The sequence below is a fragment of the Stylophora pistillata genome, chromosome 6, assembly GCF_964205215.1.
Source record: "Stylophora pistillata chromosome 6, jaStyPist1.2, whole genome shotgun sequence".
In the NCBI taxonomy this organism is placed as follows: Eukaryota; Metazoa; Cnidaria; class Anthozoa; order Scleractinia; family Pocilloporidae; genus Stylophora; species Stylophora pistillata.
Window position 1 is genome coordinate 36,677,686 of NC_142524.1, and position 15,552 is coordinate 36,693,237.

A 15,552-nucleotide genomic window follows, 5' to 3' on the forward strand; every position below is an offset into this window, starting at 1 on the left:
AGATTGTTTTCACTCAAGAGAGTAAAACTGCTTTTGTTTACCATACCCAAAGAAATGTGCAATTGAGGTTTTTAAAGAGTTTGGGAACTATGGTCACTTAAAATTAAAGAACTCTGTGAGCCTCATGAGTTCTTTTCAGTATGAAGTTGATGTGGATAATCAAACTGGGGTGACTTCTTAAATTTGCAAAGCTGATGTTTAAAGCTTGAACCCTTGTTGGATAATCTACCCTTCCTAACTTCACTTGGACTAAAGCATGGCTGTTTTACCTACCCCCTTGTGTCTCACAAAAGTTTCTTGAAGAACAAACAAACTTAAAGTAAATAATGCTGTTTGTTATTCACAGAAACAAACAAAACTGATTCTATAAAATTTCAAGAATTCCACTTTTTAGTGGAGATGACTTTGTTTCTCATACCAACTTGTAAACACAGATATTTTTTCAATGTATGTTGCTTTCAAAAAAATTCTGGCACTTGCACAACCTTACAAGCAACTCACAGGAATTGGAAGTTTTACTGGGTCTGACTATGTTAAGTGTGAAATAGAAACCTGATTCTTTTGTTTTGGGGTGAACATAATTTTTTCAAGACAACATGATACATCTGAGTGCTCCTCAGTCATCTCCATAACACGTGACATGGTCTAATAAGGGTGCTGTTGAACAGAAAGGGAGAATGGCAAAGCTTTGCCCTCTCAGCTACTTTCTCTGTACCCATCACACTTTGTGCTCCAGAGCTGCCCAAGCTCAGAAAATGATTGGGAACCGGTCAACCTCTTATGTATAAGGAGTGATGGGCAGCAAGCATTTATCGAGATCGAGTTTAGTTGATTTAAGTCAACTTTACTCACCTTGCAAAAAATATGCACAAAAATGATTTTTTTTTCGTAACTGGATCACACGTTAGTAAAAAGGTTACAGTAAATACAGTGAATGCGTAGTTTATTTTTTGGCAAATGTTGGGGTGAACATAATTTTTTCAAGACAACATGATACATCTGAGTGCTCCTCAGTCATCTCCATAACACATGACATGGTCTGATAAGAGTGCTGTTGAACAGAAAGGGAGAATGGGAAATGGGAGAATGGCAAAGCATTCTACTGACAACAATCATTCACTTGAATCTGATGATAACTTCCGCACAGGTTGTTGAAACGTCAGTCACTACCACCGACAAACGTCCTTCCCAGGACTACACTTACCCGGATGATCAGACTACACCTTCACAAATACAGTGAAGGTAAAAATCAAAAATCATTTTTATTTCATTATAATTGAAAATGGATAAAAGAAAGGAGAACTAAGGAGGAAAAAGTAATTTGTCTTATAATTGGAATTGCTTTGAGCTTCAATGTACACTGCATGATTTTCCCATAATTAATATGCCATCGAATCACATTTCAACCCTAGTTCCCCTTGTATACGGACTTACACCTTCCTCGCTGTTCCATCGGATTTTTTTCGTAAATTCCTTAAGTTATTCGCCATACAAGTCGCTATCCTCTTCTCCTTTGACGACTAAAATGTAACAAGTTTGACAACAGCGTCACGCAATCTCTCTATGGCGCACTCGAAGCTCCTTTGGTCAGCGGCTGTGTCGCAAGAGAATGCGCTTCGCTATTGTGACACGTACGAGGATGTAAACATGGCGGCCCAGCTATATTAAAATTCAATTTCACTTCCCCGCATTTTGCAACTGAAACCGATTGGTGTACTCGATATCTTACCACGAAGTGTTACGGTTTTTGCGATTAAATTGGGGAAGCATAAGAGATGCTGATGCTCTAATTACGCAGAAGGAAGACAAATTTTGTACTTACTCCTCAAAGTGAAGTACGTATTGAGTAAACCTAGGCCAGCAGAGTAATTTACATTTTGCAGTTATCAATACTAAGTCGTGGCTTTTTGTAATTTTAGTCATTTTCTAGGAATCCTAAACTAATCAGGAGAGTTTCCCTCTGAGTTTCTCGTACCTATATTGCTTTGATGCTTTCGGTATTGAAAAGTTATAACTGTAATTTGAAGCGGATTGAAGAATTGCCAGCTTGGTTTACTTTCTTTAACCCTATAATACGATTAAATTTACGAGTTTTTAACATCAGTGATAAAGATAGACAGCATCACAATTTTCATTAGAAATAGTGGATACTTTATCGATGTTGACAGTTTTATATTGTTGAAATGCCTTCCAAGCTTTCATGGAATGGTCCAAGCTGAAATGAATGTTTTTGCTAATATACTGATTTTTAGAGTACAGATAGGTTTGTATTGTACAACTTAATTTAGTAGGGTGATACCACCCAATACCTGGCTTATTGTCTTTTTTCTCTGAAAATTTAACACATTGTTGGACATAAGTCAGTATGTCATGGTTTACTGACCTTGCTGGCAAGGCAGAGTTCCTGTTGGAAAAGGTTGATACTGCTGCAGCTTCCGCACTTACAAAGGACCAGATTAACCAAGAAGCTGGTGGATTCAGTAAAAATGTTATTCCAACTGAACCCATAGGAAGCTCTGTTTCAACACAGCGACCAACTCCGGCGCCAGTTGTCAACCAAGGAGTTGATTTTCCAAAGAAAGCCAGTGAGAGCAGTGTATTAGGTGAGCAGTGATAAGGTGCTTTCATCTACATCCTCTTTGGAAATTTCATAATCTGTAATAAACTTAACTTCATCTAACTTTACAGTCTCTTTTGGTTGTATACATTTAAAGACAGTAGGGTAGCCTGCTGTTAAGCATTGCATGTCATTTCACAAACTAATAGATGGCTTCTTCAAACAACTTATTCTGCAAATTGTAGTAGAAAACATGTGGAAAAGTGTCTACTGGCTTTTTATAACCACATATTATTACACGACTCGGGCAGTCAGAGGGCCAATAACTAAAAAAAAAACCAATCAAAATGCTCTATTGCCGGTCCAATATTCTCTAAGTATTGGACCGGGCACTGTCCCGAATGGTCCTGAATGGTACCGCACTTGTGTCCCTTTGAACTTCAGTCGTATAATAAATCTCTTATTAACCAAGCTTGCTTGGGACCGTACTGGAAGAATATTGGCCCTCGGTCTTTTTTGTATGGACCTCGTTGCACTCGGTCTGTAGTGTCAAGACCTCAGACCGATATTCTCCCAGTACGGCCCTCGTGCTTGGTTAATAAGATATATATAAGCCACAAGCCACAATGTCCTTTCTGCCATTTCTTCAATCTTGCCAAGAATAATTTCACCGGAACTGATATATTGAAGGCTTTGCTTTGTTTGATAGGTGGACCTACAATCCCTATCAAGGCTCGGCTACCTTCTTCTGGTTCTAAGACACCCCCAAGGGTAACAAGAACAGAAAACAAAAGTGATGAGAAATTATTTGAGTTCCTCAATAGTAATATTCCCACCTCTAAGGAAAGGAAACCTATAAAACCAAAAGTAATGACAGTTACAGAAACATCATCTGATGCAGTTGTTAAAGATAATGATACTTCACTGCTGCTTCAACAAGATGCTGCAGATGGAAGAATTAATGATGGTGAGCATGTGATCAAATTTAACAGTATTTGCTGCCCTAAAAAACTCTATTCTCAGTATAAATTCCAGTCCACTTGACCAGTGTCAACAAAACAGAACACGTGATCGAGTGGACAGCATAATTCACCTTTCAAACAATCTCTTTCTTGTTGTCTCAGTTGAAGCACTAATTTAGATCATTCGTTGTGAAATATGCTTCTTTTCTTTATGTTACCTTTAGTACTGGTTCTCAAGGATACAATAAAGTTCAGTAAAAGAAAGTACAATTAAGAGTTTTAGTTATGCTAGAAATCAATATTGTGTTTGGTTTACCCATGACAACATTATTTTCAGGACCTAAACATATGTTACCTCCTTTGTACAGAGGAAAACCTTTGTTTGTAGTTAAATTTTTTATCGTTATTACACTCAATTTGTACCTGCAACAATGTGTTGCATTTGACAGTGATATGTCTTGTGCTGCAGTTTGCTTGTTATCTGTATGTTTGTTATCTGTATGTTTGTTATCTGTATGTTTGTTATCTGTATGTTTGTTATCTGTATGTTTGTTATCTGTATGTTTGTTATCTGTATGTTTGTTATCTGTATGGCAGCCAGTCTCTGTGTTATGTTTGACTAACACACTTTTTTTTTTTTTTTTGTAACTAGCTACTGTTGCAAAGAATTCAAATGAAGGAGAAAAAGACACAAACATCTCTGATGGACCCAGCTTAACAGAACCTCAGGCACAAGACATGCCTCAGCATGAAACTGATCTCCACAGACAACCTCCTGCAGATGATCGCGTGTCCAACCTTGAATTTGAAAACACACTTCTGAGGAAGGAAGTATCCTCTCTGAATGAAGAAATGGTTTCTGTGGTGCAAAGGGCCAAGGAAGCTGAAAGGAGTAAGTTAAAGTTGAAGTTCATTTGAAGTTCATTTATTTGTTTAAATTAAGCAGGTTGATTAATTGGCAGCTGTAATAGCGGATGTGGACCTGCTGTCCTAACCCACCCATCCCACCCCAGGGGAGGACATCCATCACACAGTTATCTCGTGTGTGGGAAATTAACGTCTCCTGCCCCAACTCTGCAGGAGACGGGACCTCCATTTATTCGTCCCTATCCGAGAAGACTAGAATATCTAACCATTTCTTGATGTTATAGAAAGGTAGCAAATTCTTCTCAATTATTTTAAGACCTTGAGTGTTGGTCCGGCCGGGGCTCGAACCCTCTACCTCCCGCACTACAATCCAGCGCTCTATCCATTGAGCTAACCGGGAGGTGGTTGACTCTATGAGAAAACATTTTCAAATGATACCCAGTAAACTAAGTTAACTAAATTTTCCTGGTTCCTCACCTGTGGTGTCATAGTTGTGTTATTGGTGGTGATCTGTTGTGAGTGGTGCTCAAATCATATTGAGAGTCATTGGTTTGAACCTCCTTGAAGTGTGAATTTTTCCTCGCTTTTTTTATTCTTCAATTGAAATTACATACAGTTGCTGTGATTTGTTTGTTGTCACTGAATCGTTGAATTTTGCCTGTGCATCCTCATTTTTCCTCGTTGTCTTATTGCTAAAGTACTCTACAAAGAAGTCTGACTGGGAAACTTTACAGCATAAGGAAGTCTGTATTTCACACTTAAATTGGAAATGGAAAAGCTAACTTATAATTTGGCATTCTAAATTGTTCTAACCTGGAAGGTTTCTCAATAACTTTATCACAGGAGTAAAAGAAACAGAGAAACAGCTTCAAAGAAGTCAGCAACAGTTGGCAGCTTCTGAGGAAGTTTCCAGACAACTGAGAGGAAAGGAGGATGATTATACAGAGGCACTTAGTGCTAAGGATTCACAGCTGGCTGTGCTTAGGGTCAGGATACAGGAATCAGACCAGGAGCTGAAGACCAAACAGCAGCAAATTGAACAGTACCAGTTAGAGAGGGAGAGGTCTGTTAGTATACAGTACACATGACAATAATAATGTTATCATGAATCACAGGCCAAAACTGACACTTGCTACTTGCTTAGCTAAATCAGAAATTAAAACTTAGTAGTTGAAATGTGTAATCTCTCCAATGTTAAATCAAGTTACACAGGAAACCCTTCATGTTGACTTTTGTCATGTACATATCAACTTAGCAAGTTAAACTAAGTTTAATTTGGTTTAATTTTATGTGTTAATCATAGTTCCAACTGCAGATGAACTTAACCCAGTAATACTGATTTAATTGTTGAGTGTTGATATTTGTGCAATTCACAGCTTGAATTTCAGTCAAAATTTCATTCTTAGGGGTTCTCCTTTACTTTGTGCTTCTGGGCATTGTTTTTGTTGAAGCCATTGATATATTCCTTGTCTAAAATTGCTATCTGAACTGGCAAACCTAGGGTATGTTAAGCAAGACCTCACTCTGTCAACTTCTGTGGTAAAACACATTAGCCTATGAAGTGTCAGGATGATTTTGAAGACTTGCAGGGTTCATACACATCTTGAAAACCCTTGAAAACCCTTGAATTTCAGGAGGCCGATTTCAAGGCCTTGAAAGTACTTGAATTTCATTTTGGGTCCTTGAAAGTCCTTGATTTTTTATTGAACAACATCGAAAAATATCTGCTTTTGTTTTGCACCATTGGTAAACCCAAAACATAGATGTTTACAGAAACATTTTTCTTGGTTTTGAGGTAAAATTGTCATTACAAAAAGTCCTTGAAATTTCTAAGTAGGGTCCTGGAAAGTCCTTGAAAAGTCCTTGAATCTTTGGCCTGAAAAAGTTTATGAACCCTGGACTTGTCTTGAGAGTTCTCAAGAAAAGGTGGAACCATGGTGCCAGCACCTGGATACACAGTTGTCTGTACCTGACTACCTCACATGAGACAGAGAGGAGTTCTCTTCTTAGTATTGTAGTTTTAATTTTCCTTTTTTTTCGTTGGGTTACTCTCATAAGAATGCTATAGCACTCAGAAATGTAATAAAACTCCTGTCTTTCTTCAGGCTACTTCAGGATCACTCAGCATCAACTGGTGTTCACAGTCATGCATTAGACACTCTGAAGGCCAAACTGGAAGAAACTGAAAGCAAACTTAAAGCTGAACAGGAATCTCAAAAGAAACTTGAGGTATATCTGGCGAAAAATGCTTCTATTAGGACTACACCCCAGCTTATTTTAAGGGCTTGCCAGTATTATATGAAAGTTTTTCAAAGGATTTTGTCAAAACGGTCTTAAATAGTAAAGAACTTGCTTAGGATATTTGTGCTGCAGTTAAATTTGTTGGTGATCGTGTTCCTTTTTTAATTTATTTTTACATCACTTAATTTACTGTGTTATTATCTGAAGAGAATAAGTGACAGTAATTAATCAAGTAAAAGATAAATGGCATGGAAACCTAATAAAAACTTTACAGACTTATAACCTTAGGTTCCGTCTATTTTTATGTTTTTATCAGCAAGAGTCCATGGAAAGGCAAACGAAGCTAGAAGGGGAACAAGCCGCCATGGCTGAGTCACTCAAAACGTTGCAAAAGAGAGTCAATGAAGAGAAGAGTATCCATCCATTCCATTTGATTTATTAATTTAAAACAAAACTGAACCAAGTACATGGCCTGGTTTATCAACTGTTTGTCTGAAGATGAACAAAATCAGAACTGATTTGGGTTTTAGTTCTCACAGGGGTACTAAGTTTTTTTTTGTCGCACACTGGTATGAAGTAAGATACTTAAGAAATCTTTACATTCCCTTTTCCCTGAATTTACAATATTTCTTTTGTTCAAGTCGACTCTGTATCCGTCTTTACTTTGAACGACGATTCGACCAAAACTATGCGTTTGGAACATTTGACTGACTAGTACGTAGAAATTGCAATGACTTTTAGTTGTGCGCTGAATAGTTCTTGATAGTTCTTTTTTTCCGGGCTGCGATGGGGGTACATTTAGGAGCTTTCTCTCCTTAACCATTTAATAGATAAGAATAGTGAGAATGCTACAGCACTGAAAACAGCAAAAGGAAACTTAGAAACTGCGAGACAAGAACTGAAGGACTATAAAGATAAAGCAGCCAGAATTCTTCAGGTGACTTAATCAATTTTGTTTTTATCCAATCATCTCTAAATTCATGTGGCAATAAAACAAATTGTGGGTAATGAACCCTGGTCAGCGGTAGTAAGAGAAATCATTCTGCTGTCAGGCTAAAGACAAGGTGATAGCAAGTCTCCGTGATGGAAGTAAAGGTGAAGTCACAAGTGGTGTTACTAGTTCAGAGTTTGATGAGGTCTGCCATGAGAGGGACATGTTTAAAGATGAAGTCAACCAAGTCAAGTACAAAATGGAGCAACTGAAGGCTGATTTACAGGTTAATTTGTTTCCTTTTTTAATCTGCTTTCCACAATCGTAGCTTTACGCTGGTCGAATCCTCCTTAGTCTTAAAGAACCCGAAACATCTCAATATTTGGTGTTTGCAATTTTCGTTTTTATGTAGTGCACAGTTTTACCAAAGAATTTTGCTAATTGATGTCGCGAATGTGGGACAAACATCAAAGAACCTAGAAGGGATGAACCAGGTGTCCCTGTGTGCTCTTAGGACGTCACACCCGAAGAACCTAGAAGGGATGAACCAGGTGTCCCTGTGTGCTCTTAGGACGTCACACCCGAAGAACCTAGAAGGGATGAACCAGGTGTCCCTGTGTGCTCTTATGACGTCACACCCGTCCTGTTAGACTTTCGATACCGTTCCTAGCACTTCACGCCAGTCAGAGGAGTCAGCCATTTTCTCGCCCCCTTCTTCACACAGCGTCTCGTATTAGTCGCGTTGCGCTTGGTTCTCTCAGTCAGCGCTACTTGTTGACAAAGTGTAGTCTGTTTATAGACCGTACTTGAATGAGCTGATAAGTTAAATAGGACTGTGCGCTGAATATCTGATATTACTCCATAGGACCTGGAACAGCAGCAACAGTCTGAGGCAGATCTTGCTCGAGAGAAAATAGAAGAATTAGAGAGTGCTCTAGAAGACGAAAAAAGGAAGAAAGACGCCTCTGAACAACAAATTCAACAGCATCTCCAAGTATGTGAATGAGAAATTTTCTTTCCTTGAGCTCCAAATTTAAACATTTCCAAAAGTCGCCTTTTGGCGACCTTAGTTCGACTTGATCACTTGACTGCTCATTTTTAGGAGTTGCGGAACGGTTTGTTTGCGTTTGTTTGTTTGATAATCCAACCAAGGACCCACAAAATTTTCTTATCCTTTTTTTTTTTCAATCTGTTGGTCGCCAATTGGCGACTTTTGTTGGAACGTTAGTCGCCATATATATTTTTCACTCGCCATGGCAATTACGACGGTCGCAACTTGGAACGCTATTTGCTAATAGTATGGAGCTTTTTGATCAACCTACCCGTTAATTTCTGTACGATCTCTTTCCCGGTTGTTCGAAGAGTGGATCGAGTCAAGTCATCTTTATTTAGGCGAGGGTAGTCCCGTCAGCGGCCATAAGCTGGTATTAAAAGGGGCCCTTCGTAAGTAGATAAAAAAAAAGTCTTTTTATAGGATTACACAATTACTGGTGAACCAGTAGTTTCCATTGTGGTCCTTGCAAACAAATGAAACAAAATGGTCTAAATTGAACGTAACGTCATTAAGAACCCCAACCGGTCGGAGGCAAACCAGTTGGCTATTTACAAGCGTGGTCAACGATCTGAACTCGGGGCTACCGTGAAACAGATCCAGTGGTCAGGGTGGGACTGGAACCCGGGAGCGGCGGATTACGAGTCCAACACTCTAACCACTCGGCCACACTGCCTCCAAGATAACGGTATTCACAGAATAAATCTCTTTCCGATGGATAATGCAGCACGCTTTGTGAAGAATGCCACTTGAAAAGGTTGAAACGTGAGCTGCCCACAGCAAATCCTCCTTTGTTTTATTCCATTGTGGCCTCCGTACGTTGAGTAATGAAAAGTTTTGACTTTTTTTCCATTCGGTACTTCAGCTGGTCTCCATTCGCTCAATAAAAAAAAATTTTCAAAATTAGAATGATTTTCATTCTTTTCTTTCAGGATCTACATGAGGCCCAAGATGAAATACGAGCAACTAAAAGCAGCTTTATGAGCCAGTTACAGGTAAGTTTCCAGCATGGATTTTTTTTTTTTTTATCTTTTCCAAATTTTTTTTACTCTTCGTCCGATCTAATTTGCCATTTTCTTGCAGGAGAGGGAGAATGAAATTCAGAAACTTAGAAACCAGGTAATTTTAATCACAGTGTGTCGACAATCTCTTGGTCACGACCAAGACAAAGTTTTTCTTCAGTTTCAGTTGTTTCCTATGCTGTCTAGCTTTAAATGTGTAATGTTTCTTTATCTTTGATTTATTCAAAACAAGTTGGAGATTTAGTACAGGGTTAGGCTTGATTCTGGAGACGATCGCCATTTCATAGAGATTCTGTGGCGTTTTGTAACTGAAATTCGATCATCGCTTACGATGTTTTACAGCTTGCAACTAAGGCGCTTACGTCTACGAGTGAGGAGGAACTGGGAAACAGGGTCCGAGCGCTGACGGAAAACCTCATTCAGAAACAAACACTGATCGAGGCCTTGAGCACAGAGAAGAATTCTTTGGTGCTACAATTAGAGCGGCTGGAGGTAGGACCACCATTAAACCTACTGATTACTTTGTTGCTAGTCAAAGGCTTGAACGAACCCAAAGTTTATATCTTTTTAAGTTCCCCAAGTTGTCTCAAACCGGTTTCTTCATTTAGAAAAGTGATAATAACCTGTATGGTTACTTTTCCTGTTTTCTGGCCATCCCAACTTCAGTAGAATAAGTACGCTACTTCTGCAGCAAACATGACAAGAACACACTTTTTATTATTTTATGATTTTATTTATTTGCCATGACCTAGTGTAGCCATGGTCACCCCTCCCCCCCCTTTTTTTAGGAAATCAACACACGCCCTTGGTCATTATTTTTTGTGAGGGAGGGGGAGGACGTTCTCTGCAGTTTGGAAGCTCAGCCGATCGTTCGGGTCTTTTCTACCATGCAAAGACACTGTACTTTGTATACTTGTCATTTAATAATATTGCTCATAAAATAACTACAGTAGATATCCTTGTGGCTCGCTTCCTTTTTATTCACTTGTCACTCATAATCTCCAGAAACAATACAGAGATGTACAGGCGTCTACTTCCAAAGTGATTGCTGGCTCATCGGCAACTTATGACGGTTTTGATGACAACGACGAGAACACGCGTAAGTTTCCCGCCATGTGCAGTTTTCTTACACGACTGGGGGACTAAGTTTTTCAAGAGATATGTGCCCGTCTTCGTTTATTGATATAATTTGGATATATCAACAAAGTTGAAATGGTAAATTGGCCACCGTAACGATTACAAAAGCTGACGTTTCGAGCGTTAGCCCTTCGTCCGACGAAGGGCTAACGCTCGAAACGTCAGCTTTTGTAATCGTTACGGTGGCCAATTTACCATTCCAACTTTGTTGATATATCCAAATTATTTCGTTACTCCCACCGACGCAGCCCCAAACAGTTTCTTTCGAAACTATCAGCCTTTATTTGTTTATTGATATTTGATTGTGCGACATGTTTTTAACTTTATTGTTTACGATTGTTATGTATATATTAGTTTTTTTTTGTTTTGTTTTTGTTTTTATTTTATTTCTGTTGAATGATATCTATTTTTATCAAGAGCTTGGAGGTCATCAACAGCTTATGCCGCTAGCGTCTCTATAAGACCAGTGATACGCTAACGGCCTCCTTTAATTTTTATGTATTTCTGTAAGCCGACGTGGCCTGCCGATATTAAATTGGATCATTCTTGAAAGAGAGAGGCGGTTTCCTAAGTTACCGCTCTCTGTCTGATATCGTCTGTTCTCATTTATTTTTAGTGTCACGTGTGAAATCAATATCTTCCATTATGCCCTCGCAACTTAACGACTCCAGAAAAGTTAAACGAGCTGTCAATGAAATCGACAAGTTCAGGTAAGTCCCACTTTTAGAGAATAGATGTCACATCTAAACTACCCATACCAAGTGAATTATGTTAATATCTAAGTAACTTGTGATCGGGCGTTAAAATTTTTCTTAGTATGAGCGCGAAACAAGTTAGCGCCAAAGTCGGTGGGTGTTGGCCTTCGGCTTTGTCTGATATTTGTTTGGCGGACTAAATTTTGAGCTATCACAATGACGAGAACCAAATTTCAAAGATATTCGAATGCCCAAGGTATTGAACACTCAATTTTTATTACCACCTGGAAATATTTTTAACGTATCAATTGGCATTGGACGGAAATGAAAGTTACGCATGCGTCTAGCCATGAAACTAAAAGTGTAGTGACTACAAGTTTGATCAAAGGTCGATTAATAGTCAGATCAGAAATGGAATTACTGTATTATCATTTCTATTAAAATGTATTAGATTTGTACTAGGCAAGATATTAGGGTTGAAATGGTCGATAGTTTCAAAGCTTAATTGAAATAGTGATTATATCTTTATCGAGCGAATAATCTTGACCCGCAAAATCCTGGATTGCCAATATTTTTTGTTGGAAATACCCGGTGTCAACTACGTAATAGAGACGTAAGACCCATCAAGGTAGTGTTTGCTGATAACATGTACGAAATCCATTTCCTTCTACGTCAATTCGCTTCTGACTTTGGCCAATACAGTGGATCGTTAACTTTTTATTCTCGGAAGCTCTATTTCTTTCTCGTTTGTTGGTTATTTTCCTGAACTTGTAGGGTTTTTACGTGTTTTTTTTTTTCGTTTCCACCTGCATAATTTCATTTTTACCGCACCACTCACTGATTAGCGAAAACAAACTTTTTCCTCTGAAACAAGACATAAAGCGACAAGTTGTCACACTGATAATTTGTTTCCTTTATTTCAGTATAAGACTTGGTCTTTTTCTCAGAAGGTATCCCATCGCACGGCTTTTTGTCATCATTTACATGGTAAAGTACTCCCGTTTTTTGTTTCATGATCTGTTTCACTGGGCCCTATCTCCTCTAGATCTTGCTCCTTATGTAACTCTAGATGCACGTTCTGTCATTTATGGCGCTGTCTTGTCTGTACGTCATCTTTATAATCCAAGTGTTGTCTATAGGTGTTCACTCGTGCTGTTTATCCGTATTGAATTAAACACTCGAGTAAAAGTGCAGGTTAATATCTCGGTTTACTCTTGTGAAGTTGTTGTGGTCATGGTAAAATAACCTTTAGTATATGGTCACACCGATCGAAAAGCTTTCTTTGCGAACTTTATTTATACTAAATAATTCATTTTCAAATGTGATTCGGAGTGTGGTCATTTATTCCTTCCATTTCTTTTATTTTCCGGGGAAAAAAGGCAACTAGTATTTACCTTTGTTTTCAAAAGAAAATGTAAGTGGGACAATTTGCATATTTTTGCATGGAAAACGCTCAAGTTTCGCGCTGAACTTGCTTTCAGTGAAACAATTTTGCCCATTTGCTGAGAAGAGGAACTGGATGGGGAAATTTCGCGAAATTTAGGTCCCTAAAATCCACTAACAAACCTTACACAACTTGTTGGATAGTTCTGAGAGTAAATTTGACGTTCTCAATTTTACTCAGGACACCTTTTCCAAAAATTGGCCTATTTCCATTTACGTATTCCTATCGCAAATGGACTTACAAAAATTAATATTCCCACTCTTTGACGTACTTGAGGAGGCTGAGTCACGGAATCGTCAAAACAGCAGGTGTATGTGGTTAGATGTATACGACTTGTTCGCCACCAAACTGTTCAAATTACTCTCTTTTTTTTGGTTTCTTTTCTCTTGATTTATCTTCATGTCGATTCTACCGGGTGAGACCGAACTACAATTCTATTTCTGTTTCCATGTACGGGGCTTTGTAATACATAATTGTATTATTTTCTGTGGTTACTAATTTTGAAATCCTATATCCTGACGCGTTATTAACTGAGGAATATTTCTGTTCCCATTTACTGTTGTAAAGGTGTTGCTTCATTTATGGGTCCTGGTTGTTCTCATCACCTACCAACCCGAGGTTCACACACCTGGTTCAGCTTATCTGCCTCAACCTCCTGGTGGCGGCTAGTTCTTGGGCGTCACACAAGTAACGGAAATTATTCATTTCAAATAAGAATCCTGAACTAGCAGGGAATAATCCGGTTACGGGCTTGTAACGGAAGGAAACCAAAGACCAAAGGTGGAAAAACTTTCTGAGCAAACAACAGTTATGAGCGCAACAATAAGAGATAGAAAGAAACAGAACTGTTGATTCAGCACAGAATACAGATGTTTAAAGACCTAATGCTTACTCAGGCAGTCAGTCAAACTTGGAATAAATTCTGCCTTTCTCTTAGATTAGTGTACGGTGAAGAGATAGTGTTGTATGACTTGTATTCAAGTAAGAAACGTTCAAGAAACTTCAGTGCAGGGTTGGCTGTGATTAAAATTTCGCAGCTGCCAGTTGAAGATCACGAGCGTGAATTTCTATTGAAATAAAATTGCGCCGACACGTAGACAGTTTACATGTAATAAGTTCTACACACACATACCGATCTGATAAGGATTCTTTTAACATAAACATAATAAAAATCTTGTCAAAAAGTAATACCTAACGGGTCAGCTGAAACTTAACGGGCTTAAAGTGCACTTAAAATATCTGTTTGTCCAAATAACTGGTTAATGCTTCGAACTGTGGCTTCACAGCAGGATTCAAGCTTTCTTTCATTTGAACTCGCTCGAGAATTTAACCACGAAATAAGGGGCTGACGGGAGATAGAACGCTCCCATGGAGAAGGAATAAAGATTACGCGAGTTCCATGTCGTGAGCTGTTTGACCCCAGCCTTAGTGGCTTGGATAGTGTATTAATTTGTGCCCCTGTTGACCAAGCATTGCCTTCGAATAAATACAAACCCTGTTTTCAAGTTTAGTGATATTTCAGAGCAATACAAGCCTGAGAGTGCATCAGTGCTCGATACTAACATTGATTAAAAGTTTTATCTTTCCGTCCCCTCGTGCAGTGTTTCAGTTGTGTAAAACTGATAGACAGATCTGAGCGATTCGTGCAGTTTTGCGTCATTTATTATCTCAATGAGAGTTGTATTTCCTTGCCGGCGGTAATATGTCACGACTGGATGACTCCTCTTATATTCCTTTCGACGTGTGTTTCCTCTCGGGAAAGCTTGCTCCCACGAGTTCTGTTTTGAACTGCAACAAGGTGGGTACTATAAACGTATGTAAAAAGAAGGCACGATGAAAATACTTGATATCCATCAATAAATTTGATACACAGATACAGCTTAATTAGTTCCTGAACTCAAAACTACTTTGTTGAGCTAAAAGCAGCAGGAGTGAAACCTTTCAATTATCACAGTCTCCAACATCCGCGACACCATGGTGTTCGATAAGCACTACTTAAATTGATGACAGTGAAATTTGTTATTTTTGTGGTCCACCGAGGCTTTGATTAGAGTAAAACGTCTCGTAAACGATAAGACTGAAAAAAGTGTTTGGTACCCGTACGTTAACTCTATCATTGAAAATACACAAGTTTGTTTGTCACACCCCGAGCAAGTTTCCCATGTTCGTTCCAAAGACATTGTGTGACATAAAATAGTGGAGTGAGAGTTTGTAGAATGCCCTGACTGATACATTTTTGTAACAAAGGAAGAACAGATTAGAGATCTATTCAAATACCTGATTCAAGTTATCCATTTTGTGCGGCAATTAGCGGGTTCCGATTCGCTTTCAATACATCTCTGCTGTTAACACAGTATTGTGATAAGCGGCCATGGCAGCTAGGTAAGGTGTGTTAACATCTGTCACACCCTATTCCATCAAAAATGGAAGAAATAAGCTCATACAATATGATGTTACTTTACTCCAGGGCTTTACACTCTTATTTTGTAATTCTTTTCAATAACACACATGCAGGTGATTGTAAAAATGATACGAATACGTTTGTGCAATAGTTATTAGTAGCATATGTCCGAAAATGATTTACAGATCACAATCCGAGGTCCCAATAACCCAACTGTCTGAGGGTCAGATTTACGGTATTTGCT

The 15,552-nt window shown here is 38.6% G+C and overlaps 1 protein-coding gene and 1 long non-coding RNA gene across 3 annotated transcripts; one reads left to right on the forward strand and one right to left on the reverse strand.

The window, feature by feature from the left end:
- The first annotated feature begins 1,610 nt into the window (after positions 1-1,610).
- Positions 1,611-14,003, forward strand: LOC111331874 (golgin subfamily A member 5). Of its 2 annotated transcripts, none has more exons than XM_088724637.1 (17): positions 1,611-1,835; positions 2,361-2,603; positions 3,267-3,524; positions 4,172-4,411; positions 5,230-5,449; positions 6,492-6,615; positions 6,944-7,040; positions 7,458-7,564; positions 7,680-7,844; positions 8,424-8,552; positions 9,542-9,604; positions 9,693-9,728; positions 9,974-10,123; positions 10,637-10,730; positions 11,385-11,478; positions 12,387-12,450; positions 13,475-14,003. In XM_088724637.1, exons 2-17 carry the CDS (start codon positions 2,366-2,368, stop codon positions 13,574-13,576), a joined length of 2,181 nt encoding a protein of 726 aa, XP_088580763.1. In that variant the 5' UTR covers positions 1,611-1,835; positions 2,361-2,365; the 3' UTR covers positions 13,577-14,003. The 2 variants fall into 2 exon arrangements, with proteins under 2 accessions (XP_088580763.1, XP_088580764.1); XM_088724638.1 differs by having other exon boundaries at positions 2,365-2,603.
- On the reverse strand, positions 14,002-15,320 carry LOC148729686 (uncharacterized). Its single transcript, XR_015988555.1, has 2 exons — positions 15,185-15,320; positions 14,002-14,712 (listed from the first exon to the last, which is right to left on the reverse strand). It is a non-coding gene; the product is annotated as an uncharacterized LOC148729686 (long non-coding RNA).
- Positions 15,321-15,552: the final 232 nt, after the last annotated feature.